Source organism: Scleropages formosus, chromosome 1 (assembly GCF_900964775.1).
Source record: "Scleropages formosus chromosome 1, fSclFor1.1, whole genome shotgun sequence".
Classification (NCBI taxonomy): Eukaryota; Metazoa; Chordata; class Actinopteri; order Osteoglossiformes; family Osteoglossidae; genus Scleropages; species Scleropages formosus.
In genome coordinates, this window is record NC_041806.1 from 38,462,295 (window position 1) to 38,481,557 (window position 19,263).

At 44.5% G+C, this 19,263-nt stretch overlaps 1 protein-coding gene across 5 annotated transcripts; it reads right to left on the minus strand.

The window, feature by feature from the left end:
- Positions 1-1,658: 1,658 nt before the first annotated feature.
- Positions 1,659-19,119, minus strand: ncoa7b (nuclear receptor coactivator 7b). Of its 5 annotated transcripts, XM_018743856.2 has the most exons (17): positions 18,995-19,119; positions 18,598-18,777; positions 17,629-17,711; positions 13,149-13,387; positions 10,950-11,014; positions 10,686-10,793; positions 10,499-10,594; positions 9,938-10,066; positions 8,927-9,111; positions 7,767-8,713; positions 6,449-6,620; positions 5,038-5,185; positions 4,733-4,858; positions 4,410-4,562; positions 4,217-4,312; positions 4,043-4,116; positions 1,659-3,482 (listed from the first exon to the last, which is right to left on the minus strand). In XM_018743856.2, the coding sequence occupies exons 2-17, from the start codon at positions 18,607-18,609 to the stop codon at positions 3,347-3,349; spliced, it is 2,769 nt and encodes a 922-aa protein (XP_018599372.1). In that variant the 5' UTR covers positions 18,610-18,777; positions 18,995-19,119; the 3' UTR covers positions 1,659-3,346. The 5 variants fall into 5 exon arrangements, with proteins under 5 accessions (XP_018599372.1, XP_018599369.1, XP_018599371.1 ...); XM_018743853.2 differs by lacking the exon at positions 18,995-19,119 and having other exon boundaries at positions 9,938-10,063; positions 18,598-18,771; XM_018743855.2 differs by lacking the exon at positions 18,995-19,119 and having other exon boundaries at positions 7,767-8,473; positions 18,598-18,771.
- Between the last annotated feature and the right edge of the window lie 144 nt (positions 19,120-19,263).

A 19,263-nucleotide genomic window follows, 5' to 3' on the forward strand; every position in this document is an offset into this window, starting at 1 on the left:
ACAGGCCTCAGGTCTGCAGTCAAAAGGTCACTAAATCCTGAGGAGCACGGTTTCAAAAGAAATCCATGTAAAAATGTTTTATGCTTTTAAGGCATTTTTAGAAAGCAACATCTTGCGCATTGAGGACAACATGTAAGCATCCTCTTCCCATCCTCCAAAGTGCTTTTTGTGTTTGTGCACCCTGACCTTGGCATATTTCTATTAAAAAAAAAAAAAAAAAACCAAATAAATTACAGGGGAAGTAATAAATGTGGATAAATGTGGCTGTCGACGGAACTCCAAGACTTTGGCTAGTTCCTTGAAAGGTCCTGGTGATGCATCGAAACCGTCTCCAGGCTGTGAGGGACAGCACTGACAAGGAAGGCGACACGGACCCTCCTGATAAGGATCATTCATCATCACATTTATTTGCTGGTCTTGGCAGAACATGCTGCTGTAAGGCTCTGTGGCAACATCCCTGCCCTTCACAGAACGCTCGCTCCATCTTGACGTACTGCATGATGAAATCAGTGGCAGACAGTAAAGGAGAATAAATACATTTGGGAATAAGAGGCATAAATCTGTGCAAAAAATAACTTTGGTCATACATTGTAAAATGTTTATCATAATACAAACATAGGATCCCAGTTTCATACGCTCACATCTCCCTCCAGCGGGGGCACCTCCGCCTTTCACAGGTTTCATATGCAGTGCTAAATGTCATCTTTGCATTTCTGTAGCATAATTTGTTTGTTCTCTTAGAACCCCGCATAGGAAGACCTAGAGTGCCACAGGTATTTGTCTGCTTTATTGTTAATATCTCTACATCTGATTATTCAGGAAGCCTTTAACTTTAAGCGTCACTCGATTTACAATAGATAAATCAGAGAAATTAAGATTACAAAGTGATCAAGTTAAAACCTAACAATGACAGGTGCTTAAATAGTAAGCTTTGTTATACAAGCTCAGTTAAGCACTTGTTGAAAAATATTGATAACATTCTTGTAATGTCTAGTTTCTGTAATAGTATTCTGCAGAAAAAAAGCCTAAGGCATATTAATTTCATGCCTCTTTATGCCTTGTACCATACATTTTCCCAATGCATGGTAAAATACCTTGTCTGTTGAGTTGCAAATACAAGTGCATACATAGATAACATGTAATGCTAATACAAATTTAAGAAAATAGTCGAGCTAATGCAAAATGCACTCTTACTGAAGACACTGTTCAGTTCCAAAATAAAGGATTTGCCTCCCTCGTCTGGTCACAAATTGAACTGCATCACCATGGTTACCTAAACGCCACCGCGAGGAGATGCGCGTGGAGGATACAGCCCAGTGCACGCGTATAGAAACCCCCCCCCCGCAAACTGCGATGACAGCAGCTGTGCACTGGGGCTCAGCAGTCAGCAATATTAATGATGAAAAACAATATGACGTGGTGTCACATCCTCAGCGACAAAGCTTTGTCAATGACAGCAGGTTCCAAAATAGTGAGTAATCGACTACAGATCATAAAATCAGAGAAGTAGTTCATTTGTATTGCTGTGGGCTTCTACATAACTCCCGTGGTAATAATGACAACTGCCACGGTAGCTCAGCCTTGTGCCCTTTGCGCTGCTGCAGGGAAGGGAACGCGTGGTTCTTAGAGGACGAAGAAGTGCACAAAAACAAGATGGATTCTCTCTTGTACATCTGTAGTGTTTTATTTTAAACATAGCAAAAGCACAATAAATATAATCTCAGCAATACCACAGATTACAGAACTGTTTTGGCTCACAAAGAGGAATACTTCACAAGTGCATTTTACTCGCAGAACAGAACACAAAGGACACGGCTTCCGTAATACAAGACGACAAGGTTCTGCTAAGCGCTCGCCTTAGTTTGTGAATAGCTGAGTGAGAGAGGTCGCGTCCGACATTACGTGAAGAAAACTGCAGTAAAGATGCATCACACATGCTGTAAATACTTAATGAAACACATGAACTGGTCAACAGCACATTATTAAAATATGGATGGGAGAAAAGCTTTTACTGTATTTCTAGTGCTGTGGCAAGTCATCCCAGCAGCACACACTAACAAACAAAACACGTGTCTTTATTGGAAATTAACCATTACTAGATATTCCAGCTATAAGCACAGACATTTTTGTGTTTTATTAATGAGAACAAATACAGGTATGCTTTCCCTTTAGAGATGTACACAGTGAGAAACATAACGTTCAGGAATATGCTGTGATGCGACTGGGTAAAATAGTGCACTTTCGTCTACTAGCAAAAATCGAGAGCAAAGCCATTCGATCCTCCTGCTTTCAAGACGTGAGAACCCTTGTCTGCGCCGGCGAGTCTGGAAGACAGCAGTCTCTGAGTAGCGGCAGGTGTGGCAGTTCTGCGAGGACTGGCAGTGATCAGAAGCAGAATGAGACCATTGCTTTTATTCCATTAATGTCAGGAGAAGTTGTGATATCGCCATGGGTACGGATGGTCGGCTTTACAGCAAACCTACTCCACTGATGGCCAACACCCAACCTACGAGCCTGCTGCTGTGAAAGGCATGGCGGCAGGTTCAAGAGGACTACAAGAGATTTGCATGGTTAACGAGAGGACACGGGAGGCCAGGGAGTTGGTCACTGTTAAACTGGAATGATACAAAATACACTACTTAAAGTAACACTTTTTTCCTCCACTTTCATGTCAAACAGAGGAAAAACTCAAAAATTCATACACTTGGCCAAATGAATAAAAAGTAACCTGGTGGCATTGCTTACAAAAATACTTGCAAAGTGCTTATTTAAATTCTGTAAATGTAACAAAAAGGAAAAATAAAATTAAAAAAAAACTAGAACTAAACTGAATTACAACTGTAGTATTTGGTCAAATACAGGCCTCAGTCCTGATTCTCTTTTAAACACAATGTTTGGATTTGCTAAGACACACATCTTGAACATCAACAATCAAAACAGTTTTCCCACTAATGGCAATTATACTGTCACATTCAACCACTCCTAACATGAAATTAAGACAGCCCCTCAGAAAGGGTGGCATCTTTACTGTAAACAATTCCTCCGCATATCCTCGCGTGGGGTTCACTTTTGGTCTGGACGTGACATTAGTGGTCTCCTTTTTTCTATGTGCGTGCAGTGGTTTGGTTCTGGTTCTGACAAGTGTCTGCACTAAGCCGCAAGCTGGGGAACTGAGTCTGAGGCGCAGGGCAGTTGACAGCTGAGAGAGCAACGACGACATGCCTTCTGTGCTCGCCAACGCCTGTCAAGTACAGTCAGGTAGAACCTGGTAAAACCCACTTCCATCACTTGCACACTAAAAACAGATGCAAAGTCACAGGTTTTACTCTCAGTGGAAGGGTAGATTTTACAGGAAAGTCCAGACCTCCAGGTCTTGTATGGTGAAGTCCTGCTTCGAGGATAGTGGCTGATTCCTGAAGGTGGAGCAAGTGGAGCTGGACCCATGATACAGGTCAGCGTCTAACCACAGGCCAAAGTGTCCCCTGAGCAAGGTAGGACAGAGTCAGAGATGCATGCATAGCAACAGGGATACGCAAGGCCAGCACTGGGGTTAAGGACATGGGCTTTGTATTCAGAACATTTACATTTATTCATTCAGCTGACGCTTTTCTCCAAGGCGACTTACAAGGTTAAGGCACTCACAACTATTACCCCTTTATACGGCTGGGTAATTTTACTGGAGCAATTTAGAGTAAGTAACTTGATCAAGGGTACTACAGCTGGAAGTGGGATTTGAACCTGCAATCTTTGGCTGCAAGGGCAGCAGCTCTAACGACTATACTAGCAGCTGTCCCAATTCGTAAGTTCTTCCATTCACAATAACCTCCTTCCCTAATACAGGGTTGTGGTGGTTTGGTGCCTATCCTGGAAGCACAGGGTATGTGACTGAATGCACCACAGATAGGATGCCAGTCCATCACAAAGTCATCATGCACTTGCTTTTGTAAAACAACAAGATGTATAAAAAGCTAAACAACTAAGTAAACGTGTATGTACACACATGCATGAACAAAAAGGAATATGTAAGAGACAAAAGACTCACGTTCCCCCTCCCATCTGCAGAGAATCCGTGCTACCTTTCACAAAGTACGAGTTCTCACCGCTCCACTGATACACCTGTGCAGGAGAAAAGGTGTAGAGTAACACAGAACGTCTGCAGGACACAGATTTGTAGCCATGTGAGCCATGCTGTGCTGCAGGAAATTAACTGCTGTACCCGAACATCAGGACAGAAGCTGTAGAGAAAGGTCTCCCCGGTCCCATAGCAGTGTTCACTAATCCTGAAAGGGTGTGTCGAGAAGGCTCCAAACACCTGAAATAGAAAACACAAGAATGCCAAAGCTGTGGCCTACCACCCCGGAGACACGTCACAGAGCAAGTACCCACTGCCCACGCGCATATGTTTGTACCTGGTTGTCCATGTCTTTGATAACCAGCAGCACAGGGCTGTCTATGTCAGTAAGGTTCCTGTACAGGGTCTTCAGGCTCGTTCCGTGGACCGCCGTACTGTAGGCAAGCCGCCACGGATATCCTTGGATCCGTGCCGGCAGATAACTGGCCAGCTACGGAAACAGGAAAACGGGTTTGTACGAGTTTGTTCTGACTTGGAGGAAGGGAATTCAGAGTTTTCCTGTCCTCGATTGAATGATTTTCAAAACTTTTTTTTTTGCCAAAACTGAGTGAAGAGCATTGGAAGGGCAGATGACAGATAGGCAGAAAGGTAACAGCTCACTTTCAGCAAGTGACTCTCTTCGAGCAGCAGGCTGTTATCACTCAACACGGGCAGAAGGTCGAGCAATTCGTTGTCATCAAAACTGCCCACGCTCTGGCGTCGCTTTGCCTCATTCACAGTGATGATCTGTGGAGAAGCACCGTAACATCTGGGACACAACTCAATTATACAGCAACCGTGTATTTCTGAACCCTAAGGCACTGTGAAAACAATTAAGATACACTGGAAATGCAGAGAAGGACAAGAAGTATTTTGGCACTCAAACATTCTGGTAAAGCATTGCCTGAGGAAGGCAGGATTCTCACCTCCCAGCTTTTGGGGGTTGGGCTACTGAAGAAGTTGTCGACCATGTCGAGCTCATCCTTTTCCACTACGATAAAGCCTTGATCCTTAGCATCCTTCCCATACACGTCTGGGGACCATTGAACAAAAAAGGCATAGAGGTGGTCCACTCTGAAGGGAAAGTGAAGAGATTGTCACTGAGGCAAACTTTCTATGGAAAACATGCAGAGTGTTGGGGGTGTATTTAGAGCAGCAAGTAAAGGAGAGAAGGTTAGTGGTTAAGGACACACACTTCTGACTGCTGGTTCTCCAGTATACATGACATAAGCTGCTGCCTATAGAACTGAGTCTGAATTAACACAGAAAGGTGATCATGACAGACTGTGTGACAGCGCAAGCTGTCAGGAGATTAGAAGAGAAGTGCATCTGAAAGAGAGTCATTTGAGACCCTTCCTGAAAGCCAAAAGGGATTCCACAGTTCTGATGGAGAGAATGAGCTCCTTCCATTACTGTGGAGTCAAAACAGAACTTGTGGACTTTCCATTTTGGACCATTTTTGAGTGGGACCATCAAGTGGCCAAATGTGGAGGAACATAGTGCTTTTGCTGGGATTAGAGAGTGATCAGTTCTCATAGGTACTGTGGTGCAGTGGTCTGCAGGCCACAACCACAGTCTAGAACTTGGTACAGGCAACTACACAAAACTAATGGAGGGGAGACACATGGGAACACTTTGGCAAGTCAAACAACTCATGCTGTAGTATTCTGTATTAGCTGGAGTGGTAAGATAGCAGAGGCCTTAAGACCAGACAGTAGAGAATTGCAGTGGACCTGGCAAGATATAACTATGGCCTGGATGAGAAGCGGCGTAGAGTGTGCTGAGAGATATGAGCGGATCCTGCAGACGTCATGTAGTACGCATCTGCAAGACTGGGTTGTAACACTTTAGCTCTTCTCTGCAGAGGGAAGCATGTCATAGCAGGACACATTTTAAATCTGAATTCAAAGTAACAAAAAACAAAAATAAGTTTTTCTTTTATCATTTGATAAAACATGGATTTTGTTGCCTCTTGTTACTACTGTACTGAATTCAAGGTATTACCATAATGCAAGTACAGCATCCTAAATATTTTCACTATAAAAATTGTTTTAAATAACCATTTAATTAAATCCGTATTAGCAGTGTAGAGTGTAGACCCTTCACATCCAATCCACAAGAACATCATACTGAAACAAGAGAAATCATAACAACAGTTCCTCCTGCACTCACAGGACACTCGCTTTAGGTGAAGTGGTGATGCTCAGTTGCCTTTAATAGATGCGTGACTGTGTGTGGCCACCCTGCAATACCATGGAGTTCCATTTGGGGTATACTCTCACTAGCCTAGTGTCCTATGCTTCCAGTATCAGCTGCAGACCTCCTATATTTTCTTACCTTTCCTGGGGGACGGCAAACCAGTATTCTGGCTGATGGTCCTTCCTCCGGTACTGGTGGGCTGGGCTTGATGTCTGACCAATGGCAAAGGACTTTCTCATGGGTTTTCCCACTTTGAAGCACAGGAACATGGGTGGGTTCTTGCTCTTCTCTTCTTTTGACAGCAGCATGTCTGCAGAAGCAGGTACTGTGTAAATAATTCAGGTTAAATGGCAGGCTGTTACATCCCATCACCATCTAATTAGGGATACCAGAGCTAATCTCAGAGGGCACAGGAAGGAAGGCTAACACATGGGACCAGAGGTCAGTCTCCTTGCGTGCACACACACCAAAGCCAAGTCCAAGTGTGAAAGTTATTAGTTCACCTGATGACTGAAAGATCACCTGAAGTTAAGCAAACTCACTTAAACTTTTCTTTTTCAGAATATGGAAAAACTTCTCAGAGAAAACTGATAGGGAGGTTGGGAAAACAAGCCAAGCACAAAAGACAAGTGTAAAAGCTGAATTCGTATCTGTATCTTGAGAAATTAAAAGCAAAAGCATTATCCAGAGACACTGAGGTCACCCCCCCCAAAAAAGGTTTTTAAAGGTAAAATTTCAATATTACACACTGTAGTAAACATTCTTACACATCCAACCTGACATTAAATAGACATGTTGATACAATAAAGGGTGTAATGTCCATCAAAATAAAGCAAACATCTAAAACAGGTTCCACTGTTTGATCAGAGGATAAGATCTGTAGCTTTTGCTTTGTAAGCTCTCTGACTGTTCTGGAAACTTTCAACATGACCATTTTAAAAAAAAAATTTACATTCCCCCCGACAAAGCAGCTGTAAATATATTTGCTAGCTTCTTACAAAAAAAACACATAACCTCACCCTTTGTGTCCCTCACAGTGATAGTCTCAGTACTATCAAATAGCTGAAAAATCAAATCCCTAAAGACAAACAACAACAATGCACTCCATCATTCATATACAGTAAATTTTCAGCTTTTTTCCCCAATGGTGGAACATGTAGAGGATTGTTATATATGTTATAAACTGTATACCAATTAAAGTGGCTACATTTAAAATGAAATCACTTATTTATACATTACCAATCTGAATCTCACTACCATAGGCAGTTACCCGAGTAATGTATTCCACCATAATGGCAGTATCAAATAAATAAGCTGTTCTTGTTTATGTGTCTATCCACAACTCCTCATCTGTTATGAAACACATTTTTGTGTATCATGAATTGTACATCAAAAAAAGCATGTGCTAAATGAGAAAACAAATTAAGTAGCTACTGGAGTGTTCTCAGGTACTCACCCTCTATTGGTCCCTGCATCCGCTGTAGTAGCCAAGCCTTCATCTCCACCTCGCTGTTGCGCTTTCGCTCCTCTTCTTCAGAGAGCCGTGCTGGCTCTGCCCCCTCAGAGTCCACAACATTTACTTTTGTTTCATTCATTGCCTCATCACTGGAACGTGGCATACCATCCTTACCGGAAGGCTCAACACTCTCCTGTTGGTCCTCTGTCAATTCGTTGCTGCTAGTGAAGCTAAGGTCTTTGGGTTTGATTTCAAGCGTGTCAGCAAGTGTCCCCTCACTGCCACTGCTCACCTTGCGCGGCTCATTTTCTCCCAAAGCTTTCTCTGCAGGAATATCCGTGGGAGCAGGAACACTGTTCCGCACAGGTCCTCCTTCTGGCTGCTTATCCAGCTCTGCCGAAATGCCACTGTGGGCTTCCAATGGGGACCACTCTGCAGGAGAGTCCTGCCTAGGAGCGACAAGCTCCTCCAGGCCTTCAATGTCGCCCTGAGACTCGTCTGTGTTCCCTGTTGACGGCAGCTCCAGTTCTGTGAACCCTTCGTCTGAAGGCGATTTCTCCATGGCCTCAGACTTAGTTGTGTCTGTGTCAGTGACCACAGCCTCAATGTCGTCAAGGAGGATGGGCCTCTTGTCCCGATCCAGGGCCTCAAAGCGGCTGAAGGGGTTGAGCTCATGCTCAGATGGAAGGTCTTCCCACTCTCCTGGCCTGTACAAAGGACATAGATCCTGGGGTAGGTCGCTGTGAGAAGATGGTTGGTGCAAGGTAGGGATGAAGGAATGAGGGGGGAGAGAGACATAACACAAAAACAAAAGATGAAAATGAAAATATGGGAAAACAAAACTAACACAAAACACCGAAATTAAATAACCTGAAGAAATAATAAAAAGGCTACATATGAATGAACAAATAGGAAACACAGAAAATGAATAAATAAAAAAAAATGTGCTGTAGAAAAAAAAAAATGTATGAGACATCCATCGTGTGTGTCCATACATCAGGTTAACATACTGATTTACTCTGAAGAAGTGGGAGAAAGTTAGAAACCACAAGACTAAAGAAAGGAGATAAGAAGAGAAAGAAAAATAGGGGACTCTGAATAGCAGAGAAGATAAGATAACATAGAATGGACTCTAGTGTGCCCTCCTACTAGCTCCTTACGATGGCAGCGCATCTTTCAGCTTCATATGGGAAATGTCATCGTAGAGTGCAATGGACACCACCTCCTCCATGGGGCAGATGAGGCCGTACTCTTCGCAGCCATTCTCGATGACCAGAGGGTCTGACTTGTGTGGGTCAAACATGATGTTGTTGGGTGTCACAATCATCACTCCTCCAACCACACCCTGAAACAGAAACAATCTGGTTACTGACCCTTACAAGGTCCAGTGGAAAGAAAGCAAAACTCAGAACAACAGGACATGGGAAGAGACCCTACAGTACAGCAATCTGGGCTATTGCATTGCAATTTGAAGGCTCCTCTCACCTCCTCCTAGAGTAGCATTTGCTGGACTGTACTCCCTTTATTATTTACTCTTACCTATTAGTCTTCATTTATGTTTTTGTATTCTTTTCTATTTACTTATTACTGTGAAGAGAGTAGAGAATTCTACAATACAGAGTGCCTGTGTAACTTGGTAATTTTCTACAAACCAAGAATAGGAGGCTAAAAGGCCTTGAGTAGCTTTTGTTTTAAGAACATCTGATAAGTAAGTTTCAGTCTATTGGAATAACAACAGACATGTGGGCGAGCACACAAAGCACGCAGGCCCATTAACATGAGCGCAGTCATGCTTCCTTTGGAAAGTTTGTGCACAGACGGACAACAATTGGTGACCTTCTATAGAGCAGTAACACAGCTTTTTAAATTTTATTGTGCCTCATACCAAATAACCTGAAACAGTCTGAAAAAACATCAATTCCAACACCTTAATGAATGTACTTACACCAAATTGATACAATAACAATATCCCATATATCAATACGTAAATATATAGGTCACTTCTACAAACAGTGAAAGCTGCCTAACACCAGTTTATAGGCATCAGCTAAATACAGAATAATATGCAATACAACAGAAAGAATGGTATTTATTATTGCTGAGAGTTCTCCGCAAGCTTCAGAGTTCTTAAAAAAAAAAAAAACACTGTATAACCTCAGAGCACTACAAACCATGCCATCGGTGAAGTATTTGCAGCTCATTTTGAGAAACTTGACAGTTGCTGGCTCCTCATCCTCGGAGCCGGGTGACAGAACCCGTCTGAGAGGCTTTGCCTCCTTTTTGCTTGAATTAGTATCCTGCTGAGATGGAGGAGATGACAAAAACCATAACAACCCGCACAACACTAAGGATCCTTATTGGTGGAAAAGCTGAAGGCAAGCTTACACATGCCTGAAAGATGAACAATCTCTGTTGTGCAAAGTGATAAACTCCACTGAGTCTTTCCCCTGAGGTAAGGCTGGCTGAACATTGAGGAAGTGGTTTCAGATTAGCCATGCTAGTTGTGCAGTCAGGGAGGCAGCAGAAGTTGACAGCTTGTCACAGGACATTTTAACAGGTTAAGGAGTGTTTGTGTGATCAATGATATAAAACCTTATAGGTTTATCTGTATATTGTACTGAAGGCATTTGTTATGAAGCAGAACCACATCAGAGGTAATGTGAGAAGGGCATCCAACATTGACCATATGACGCACGTAGCACTATGGAATTATGATGCAGTAATTCACTTACCGACACTTTGTCAGAGTGGAGATTACAAGAGGAGACAGCAGAGTCAGGGACTGCAGAGCTGCTCTCCGACTGGCCCGTATCTGGGACAAACAGTGTCTGAGGACAAGTACAGGTGAAATATTAACAGAAGATTGTGCTGGAGACACCAACAAACAGCTGTTCAAAACCAGAAGCAGCAGTGTCTCACCTGACCCGGAACCACATAGCGGGAGAACAGACTGTTCAGCTGCACCAGTTTATTGGGGGTGATGTTGAATGTGAGAGCAATTTTGTTCAGTGTGTCCTGAGGACCCACCTACAGGAAGCAAAGGAACAGCCTTGACTTACCGGGACTTGCTATCAGAGCTCTCTGAATGAGTCTCATGCTGTCTCGGAAGTGCACCACAGCGAATAAGGGCATGGGTTCAGAGCTCATGAAACCATGTGTGTGCCAAGGTGTGGTTATTCTCACCGTGTATTCCACTGTACCAGGAGGCTGCTTCTTCTTCATCCCACTCCTGGTGTCCTGACTGTTACCTGCAAAGATCACAGTACAGTTCAGAGACACAACAATCAAGCTTTTTCACAAATTAATACTATCTAAATGGACCTAAAGACAGACAGTGTCTCACACACGGGGGATTCTGAACCCTGGCCTTGGTAGGCCACCATGTGACATGTCTGCAGATTTTCCAGGTCTCTGTCAATCACTGAAACAGCTCCAGACTATATCAATTAGGCTAACAATTACTTGATCGCAGAATTAAAGCGTTCAAGTTGACTGGAAACCTGTACCACAGACTTGACAGATTACTTTCACTGCCACATTTGTAAAGACAACTCAGCGCTTTCCAGAGGGTGGTAGTCTGATTGCTACCATGTTTACGCTAAGACAAAGTCCAGCCAAGATCAGTCACCATTTTAATCATAACCCCTGTCCCTGAGAGAGTTTACATAGCCGGCTCTGTCATGACTGTACAATTACAGCGGCCCGAGTGTATATTTAATTTAGGCCAGGCCAAATGAGTTGCCTGCAAATAAAACAGACAGGACAGTGGAAGGAAATCTTACTGATCTGGGTAAGGGTTTGATTGCTACATTAACACTAAGTCAGAGGCAAAGCCACAGAGGGGTTGGACTGCTACCCATTAAGCTGTGATCTAAACACAATTACTTGCCTGGCTACAGCTGTTTGCTCAGCTAACAGATAAGAAAACTTAAAACTGCATATAACGTTCCCATTTGTTGCCCTTTGTAAACAATTCATCTAATGAGGTCACTGGGTCATTTGTTAAAACAGACAGCTGTTAATGGTGCCAAAGATGATATACTTGTTCTCTAGCGCACCATGTGGAAATGTTCCTGAAATCAGCACTTTTTCACCCAGCAGTAGCGGTAACGGACAGTTTATAATTCGCTGTACTACACATTCTTTATTAAGAATACGAAAAATTCAAAAAAGCCTTTGTGCCATAATCATTAAACCTATGAAGTACAACACTGCTTTTCTAAGTATTTTACCTTTCACTTGGTGACTGCCTTACAGTGCCTGGGCTGCACAGGTGGGCACAAGTTCAATCCCGCTTCAGTCACTATGGAATTTGCATGCTCTATCCATGTTCACGTGGGTTTCAGATGAAATGGTGACTCTAAACTGCCCTTAGTGTTTGTATGTGTTCATGATTTCCCCACGGTAAACTGGAATCTTGTCAATGCTGTACTGTCTTGTGCACTATGCTTCCAGGATGGGCTCCAAGCCCTGCATTAGACAAGAAATTACTGATAATGGACGGTTTTCCTTATGTAATTAGTACTTTAAAGTAAACATTTCAATGGTGATATTTGCACTCAATTTTCCATCTAACATTTCATCGCCCCGTGTGTCATTGCCTCATTCCTCACATATGACAAGGAAGTGCAATGCCCATCAGTCCTGAATCTGCTGAATGATTTAGATTTAAGTGCTGCTCAAGCAGAATCTGCTTGGATACACAAGCTCTGGCAAGCCTGTACTCAGCCCAAGAGCTCTGTAAACAGCAAGTCATTGGTCGTTGTGCGTCCAACACTGCGTGACATACAAGTGAATATCAGGGCTCTGACACTTCCTGCAGAATGAAGCGTGTTATTAGCTGTTTCCTGGCCTCCTCTTCTTCCTAGACCTCCTCCATACTGCTATGGATGATTGTGATGGCTAGGAGGTCATCTACCCAAAGACTCAACAGGCTGACCACACGTTCCTTTAGAGGCCTGTGCTGACTTGCCTGATATCTTCACATTCCTGACTGCACAAATCCTGAGAGGAAAACAGCAATAACACCATTTCACAGGAAGGGGCATGTGTGCTGCTTGCAATGTACTGCAGTTATATTTTTCCATTTAGCTAATTCATTTCTCCAAAAAAATTTACAACATTAAGTCTGTATACTAAACTATGTACAATTATTTCCCCACTTATACAGCCGAGTACCTTTTCTGCCTTTGCAATTCATGGTAAATACCTTTAGTAATGATTCGAACCTCGGTCCCTCCGAGTACAACAACTACGTTCTTGTTCTCTTGCAGCAGGGCAGATTAAACTACAACAACTTAAACTCCACACAAGTGTGTACAGTGCCATGCATTTCACAAAAAAACACCCAGCACAATGGAAGATACCAAGCAACTGCTTTACCATGGCTTTCATCCTGGCTTTCCCTTTCTTTGCCTATGCCGGTCGCCAAGGAGACAGAAGACGGGTCCAAGCATGTTGGTGCTTGGACTACTTTTCCCTTTCCTGCTGGGGTCTCTCTGCAGAGATCTGCCATGGGCGGCTCCGGTTGGCTCTTACTGGCCGCTGCAGGTTCTGACTGTTCCTGCCCAGTCACCAACGGCTCTGACTGACTCTGCTTGATCTGCTTCCTCCTCTTCAGCCTGAGAGAGAGAGAGAGAGACAAATATTCATCCAAAACAGCATTTTTTGTTGCACTGGGTACTTACTGAATGGATGCTGACAAATAGCAAGAAGGACAACCAACCATTCATAAGGAATGTGCCCAGTAGGCAAATTATTCACTGCATACTGCCACATGGTCAGAGACTTGTTGATTCTAATGATGTACAAATAAGAATGTGCCGGTTTGCACTGATGCTTTAAACAAACATCCATCTGTCCATCCACCATCAATAACTGCTTGTCCAGTGGAGGGTTATGGTGATCCAGTCTATCCTGGAAGCACAGGATAGGAGCGAAATGTATTCACCAATTCACCTGAAACATGTCATTGGACTGTGGGAGGAAACTAGTGCGCCCAGAAGTAACCAACTGAAGCACATATAAGAGGACAGCAAGTGACAAATTGTAAATTTCTTCAAAATTACAATGTGCAAGTTGTCATTCTTTTTGTATTACTTTAATTACTGTCCACTGTAACAGAACAATGTGTTTGCAGAATTCTGCCAGATGAATAACTGGTTTTCATTTTTTTGCAATTATATCCACTTTCTACTGATGTTGTGTGAACACTGAATTACATATTTTACCACACAGAGAAGAGGAAACCCTGTTTGAGTCCAGGCTGCGTTATCCGGAAGACCACACACTCAAAACCATAACGTATGCCAACTCCACACAGGATGAAGTGGATTCAAACCCACATCTAAACCAACGACTAAGAGCTATGAGACACCAGCACTACCTGCTGCACCACCATGCTGCTCAGTGTAAATATCATTAACACAAAAAGAACAAGCTTACATATCAAACACATTTGATCTCAAACCATCTTGAAATTTGTACTAGACACACTGATAAATGGTAGCAGTGGAGCAACAGTGAGATGCAGGAATGTACAAGGGTCACTGCTGCTCTGGACACAAACGGGTTACAGTCACTGCCCTCTGCTGAGCTGTCGTTTCCTCTGGGAACATGAACATGGCTGGAATGTGGATGTTTGACTCCCTGAAGGAAGCTCTGGCATCTCTGCCTGAGGCAGGCACTCCCGAAGCAGCCGCAGGAAAGGGCAAAGCTGGGCTACGGCTCAAACAAAAGTCCAGGCACGCTGACCGACTGTCCAAAAGCGTGACAACGAGGACTGATACTGAAAGGGAAGACATTTGGCAGGCCCTCCCCTTCTCAAAGCCAAGAAAACAGTAAACCAGCATATATAAATGACAAAATGGAGCAACATTATGCTGTTCTGTGAAATTGGCCAAATGAGCCACTCCAGACCCTCTCTGGCTGCTTAGAGAGGACACTGGCCTCAGCCTGCTGCAAGGGCACAGATAACAGGCTACTTGTTCCCACCCCTGTTTATCTCCACACCAACTAAATACACTGTGCCTTTGTCTCAGCAGGCCAGTTTAATTACCTGTGTGCTCCACCATATTAACCAGGCAAGACAGAAACAAAACAAAAAACCTAAGATGACATCATGAACAAAGCCACTGTACAATCCATCCCAATATCCTGCCTACTTTGAGCGGCCAGGGAACAACTCAAAAACCCAGTGACTGAAACTAACACTCTCACAAGGAGCAGCACTGTAAAATGTTCACTCTGCACTGAAGGAGCCATTGTGTGGCTGACTGTGAACAAAGCACTTTAAAATTCAGTTGTTCCTGCATACGATGCCTGTTTACCGCAAAGTGAAAAAAATACCAATATTAAGAAAGCATAGTGGTGTACTGGGTAATGCTGGTGCCTCTTGGCCACAGGGCTGTTGGATTGGACATGGGTTCACAGCCAGCTCAGTCTGTTTGGATTTGCATGTTCTACCCATGTTTGTGGGGAGTTTACTCTGGGTTCTTCCCACAGTTGAAAGATGTGTTTCAGATTAACTGGTGACTCAAGTGTGTATGAATGTGTGAATGCCCTGCGATACAGTGGCATCTCATCCAGGGTGTACCTGGTGTCATACCTTACACTTCCTCTGCAGGCTCAGAACCAAGGCAATCCTGTGCTGGACAAGCAGTTGTTGAGAATGGAAGGACGGATTCTTAAGGTGCAATGATTTAAATACTAGAATGGTGGCACAACTAGCATTACAACTGATCCATTTCAGTGGTGAACTCCACTGTCCCTGCAAATGGCGGAAATTCTACCAGGTGGTAGAACTCCTTTCTGCAAGTCACTGCACAAATGTTACGGGCAAAACCAATAAATAATGTATAAAGTGTAAGCATTTTCCTCCCCTTGACAGCATGTCTTATGAAAAGAGGAAACACTTTGAGGAAGAGGGACAAATTTCTTTTTTTTGCTAAAATTAGAAGAAGTGGTGGTGTATTGTGACTGATTTTTGCATGTTCTGTTCTCACACCTGACAAACAAAGGTGCTCATATCAGGTGGAGCACTGATGCATCCAGCAAATGCTGTCAGTATACAGACAAGCACAGCTTTATGACTGGAGACACAGACTGGTTTCCATATCGACAGGCGCAAGATCAAAAGCAGCAACATGGGTAGCTCCCAGGGGCCTCCCATATGGCTACGCCCACAAAGGTACTGAGACATGGCACAGAACGAAGGTCACAACAATAGCCGACTGGGCTGGAGGAAGGAAGCCAAGATGTCCTGGCTAACTGGTCAAGTCAATTCAAACTTTCTGGTTTTACAGCAGAGGGATGTGATAGGGAGGGGCCAGATCAGAATGATTTTTTGGGAATAAAAGACACGTCACTATTTCAATGTGTCGGGACGAGTGACACAGCACACGAACACAACAGCAAGCAGTGAAACTATGAATGTGGAGAGTGACAGGCAGTGACACTGACACCCAGGAGAAGTTACCAACACCTACTGAGTAAGTGCACACCGATGCAAACCTCACATTGTCAGCACTGACAGGACGCCGACGCTTTGACAGTTGAGATCTAACAACACTCGTGCATTAGCAGCTGCAGTGCTGGTGGCGTCACACGGCTGCACAGCAGCTGCCAGGCAGCACTGCAGCAACAACTGGCACACGGAGCTGACCGCATCCCTGCGCCTAGCAAAACTCCCAGCTCGTCCGCCAGTCTGACCCAAAACAAAACCCATCATCACCCTGCCAGGACCTCAAAGGCCTGTGCTGAAAGGATAAATATTTCACTGCCTTTTTTTTATGCGAGCTCTCCGCAACACCCAAGAGGGATGCAAAAATCGCTCTGAATCACCTCCCCGCTCCACCTTAGGGAGCATATGCTGAACTGGCTCTCGGAAGGAGCGGGTGGACTCACCAGGGGAGCGTGCTGCTCTCTGCGTATCTCTGGGCCTTGTCACAGAGGCGGGAGAGAGCAGACAGGCTGGGCATGCTAAGGCTGATGATGCTGCTGCTGCTGCCCACAGACATGGCGTCGCTCCCAAGTAGCAGGGAGGTGAGGCGAGGCTGCCGTGGAGAGCGGGACGTCGGCACACGGAGGCTGGCCACTTAGCTGACTAATTCCCTTCTGCTTGACTTCATCTGTAGCCCCTCCTCCCCTAGTCTTTCCTCCCGCATAAGGTCATTCTGCACACATCAGCAGAACTTGCACTATATGCTCACTAAGAAGTATGCTATGTAATGCTACTTACCAAAAGCAACCTTTATGAAAGTCAAAATGCACTAATAAGTATTAACTGATGCCACTGTGTAAATGGGAGAATAACATTCTTTAGCTGAGGACTTCCGTCCAAGGCAAATCGCAGCGTTTCGTTATTTACGTTACAATGACTTACCATTTATAAAGCAGATTATTCTTAATGTAGCCAACCAGGGTAAGTATCGTGATCAGAGATACTACAGCAGAAATGGGATTCAAACCAACAGACTGCAGTGCAACGCCCTAATCATAATACCTCCCGCTGCTGCAAGTAACAGCCCAATTCACTACCTGAAGTGGATATTTCAGTGCATTATTTCAATCCAATTAATTCTACTCTATTTAATGGGACAAGCGGTTCAGAAAATGTGTGTGCGTGTATTTAAATCTGAGTCAACAACTAAAGAAAGGTATACAAAAAGGAAACTTTAATAGGTGGATACCGTAGATATTAACCTTGCTCTGACAGCAAAGTGTAGGCAAATCAGCAACTGAAACGCCATACTCATATCTCAAGCATCACACTGTGCCTCCGTAGGAGAACTCGGTCACGAAGCAGGTAACACAGAAACCACAACATGACATGACAAAAACCTTTGTGCGGTTACTGCCTCACCTGGCGAAGTAACCTGGCTTCTTTTCCTTCTCCATCGCACGGCGGTCAGCAGTCAGCGCTCTCAGCTGGATGGTGTGTTCCTTCTGGGAAAGACAAACCAGGGGAGACGCACCATCAACTTGAGCACAAGCACCACCAGTCAGCGGTAAGGCTTCATGTTAAGATTTATACTTCCGGTCACGATACATTTCTTTCACAATATACAGTCATTACGAATACGCAACTAACTATGAAGTGCACCACAATGAATAACAAAAGGCCACCAGAATACCACGCAATCCCCTATCTTTCAGTAGGCGTATTAGTCTATTCTTCCTCATGTAGCTGCAGCTCTACTTGATGGCTTCTAGGGTAAACAGTAGGGGCCACGGTCCTGAGGTAACACCGCTTGGCTTTTCCGTCTCGACAGAGACACAGGAGCAGCCATACCTGCATTTTTATCGCCAAGTTCACCATTTAAAGGTTTAAAGAGAAACAGATTTTTCCACCAACAAGAGCAACTTGTCAAATAGTTGGAAAACAGTTATCTTGGGCAGCAGTGGTGCCGGTGAACTTTGTAGCTTCCAGGTGTCTCTCAGAAGAGAGTTGTTTTCAAGCACACACCGCTATGAAGAGATACCAAAGAGATACTTACTACTACTAATAATGAACAGATTTATCACCACACTCTGACTCTCCAGGATTACAAGCAAGAATTTGAATGTTGTGAAATGAGCATCGCTGTTGTTGTAAACAGCCAGTTACACGTTAAACACCACGTAAATTCAGAAAAACTGAGTGAAGTGACACGTCCACATCGTGCTGCCCCGGCCTGAAATTCATACTCCGCTACTGTGTCCACCGCCTCAGGCTCAAGTCAAGACATTCTTTTCGCCGCGCTCAGCGTTTCGTCACACACGGAGCGCCATCTGCTCCTCTCTGCTGCATCCTCCGTCTCCCCGCGTGCGCTGTGTCGGCGAAGAGACCTACACAGTCAGTCATCCGGGCGCTCACGGAGACCGCACGCGATGGATGAAGATGAGCGCGCGTGCACCTCCAGCCGCCGCTCACGAGCTCCACCCCAAAGCACTGCCGCTCCTCCCGCTGCGCTCTGCGCTCCGCATCCTCTGCGATGAGTCCCCCGGCTTTGAAGGCGGAACAGACTCCGACCGCCAGATGAGGAAAATAAAAAAAATAAAAAACCAACCGAGGCAGGGGGGGAAAAGAAAAAAAAAAAACAGCCGCACGCGATAGGGACAAGGTCCGCTCTCGCGCTGCGCTTGCTTGTTCGTCAGCCACCGAGCGGCTAGCTGGATTAGCTCTGCGTGTACTAATGAGCGCGACGTCCGCTGCAGACTGTAAACATATAAAATAAACAGAACCATACACATATAAGTATGTATATTTCGTCCGACTTCGGTGGCCTCCAACGACACGGACACCTGGTCACACACCGACTTCCATCGCGCTTCCACTCGAGACGCTTCTTCAGGGCAGCGGGCGACCACCGCCGGTCCGCCTCCTCCGCTGTGACGTCAGACGGGACGTGAAAGTGTATAGCGTGTGTAAACATACGACTCGAGCGTTAAGTCTACGGAACAGAAAATGAACGAAAACAGAAAGCGGTGTACTACTTGGCTATGTAAGAAAAGCATT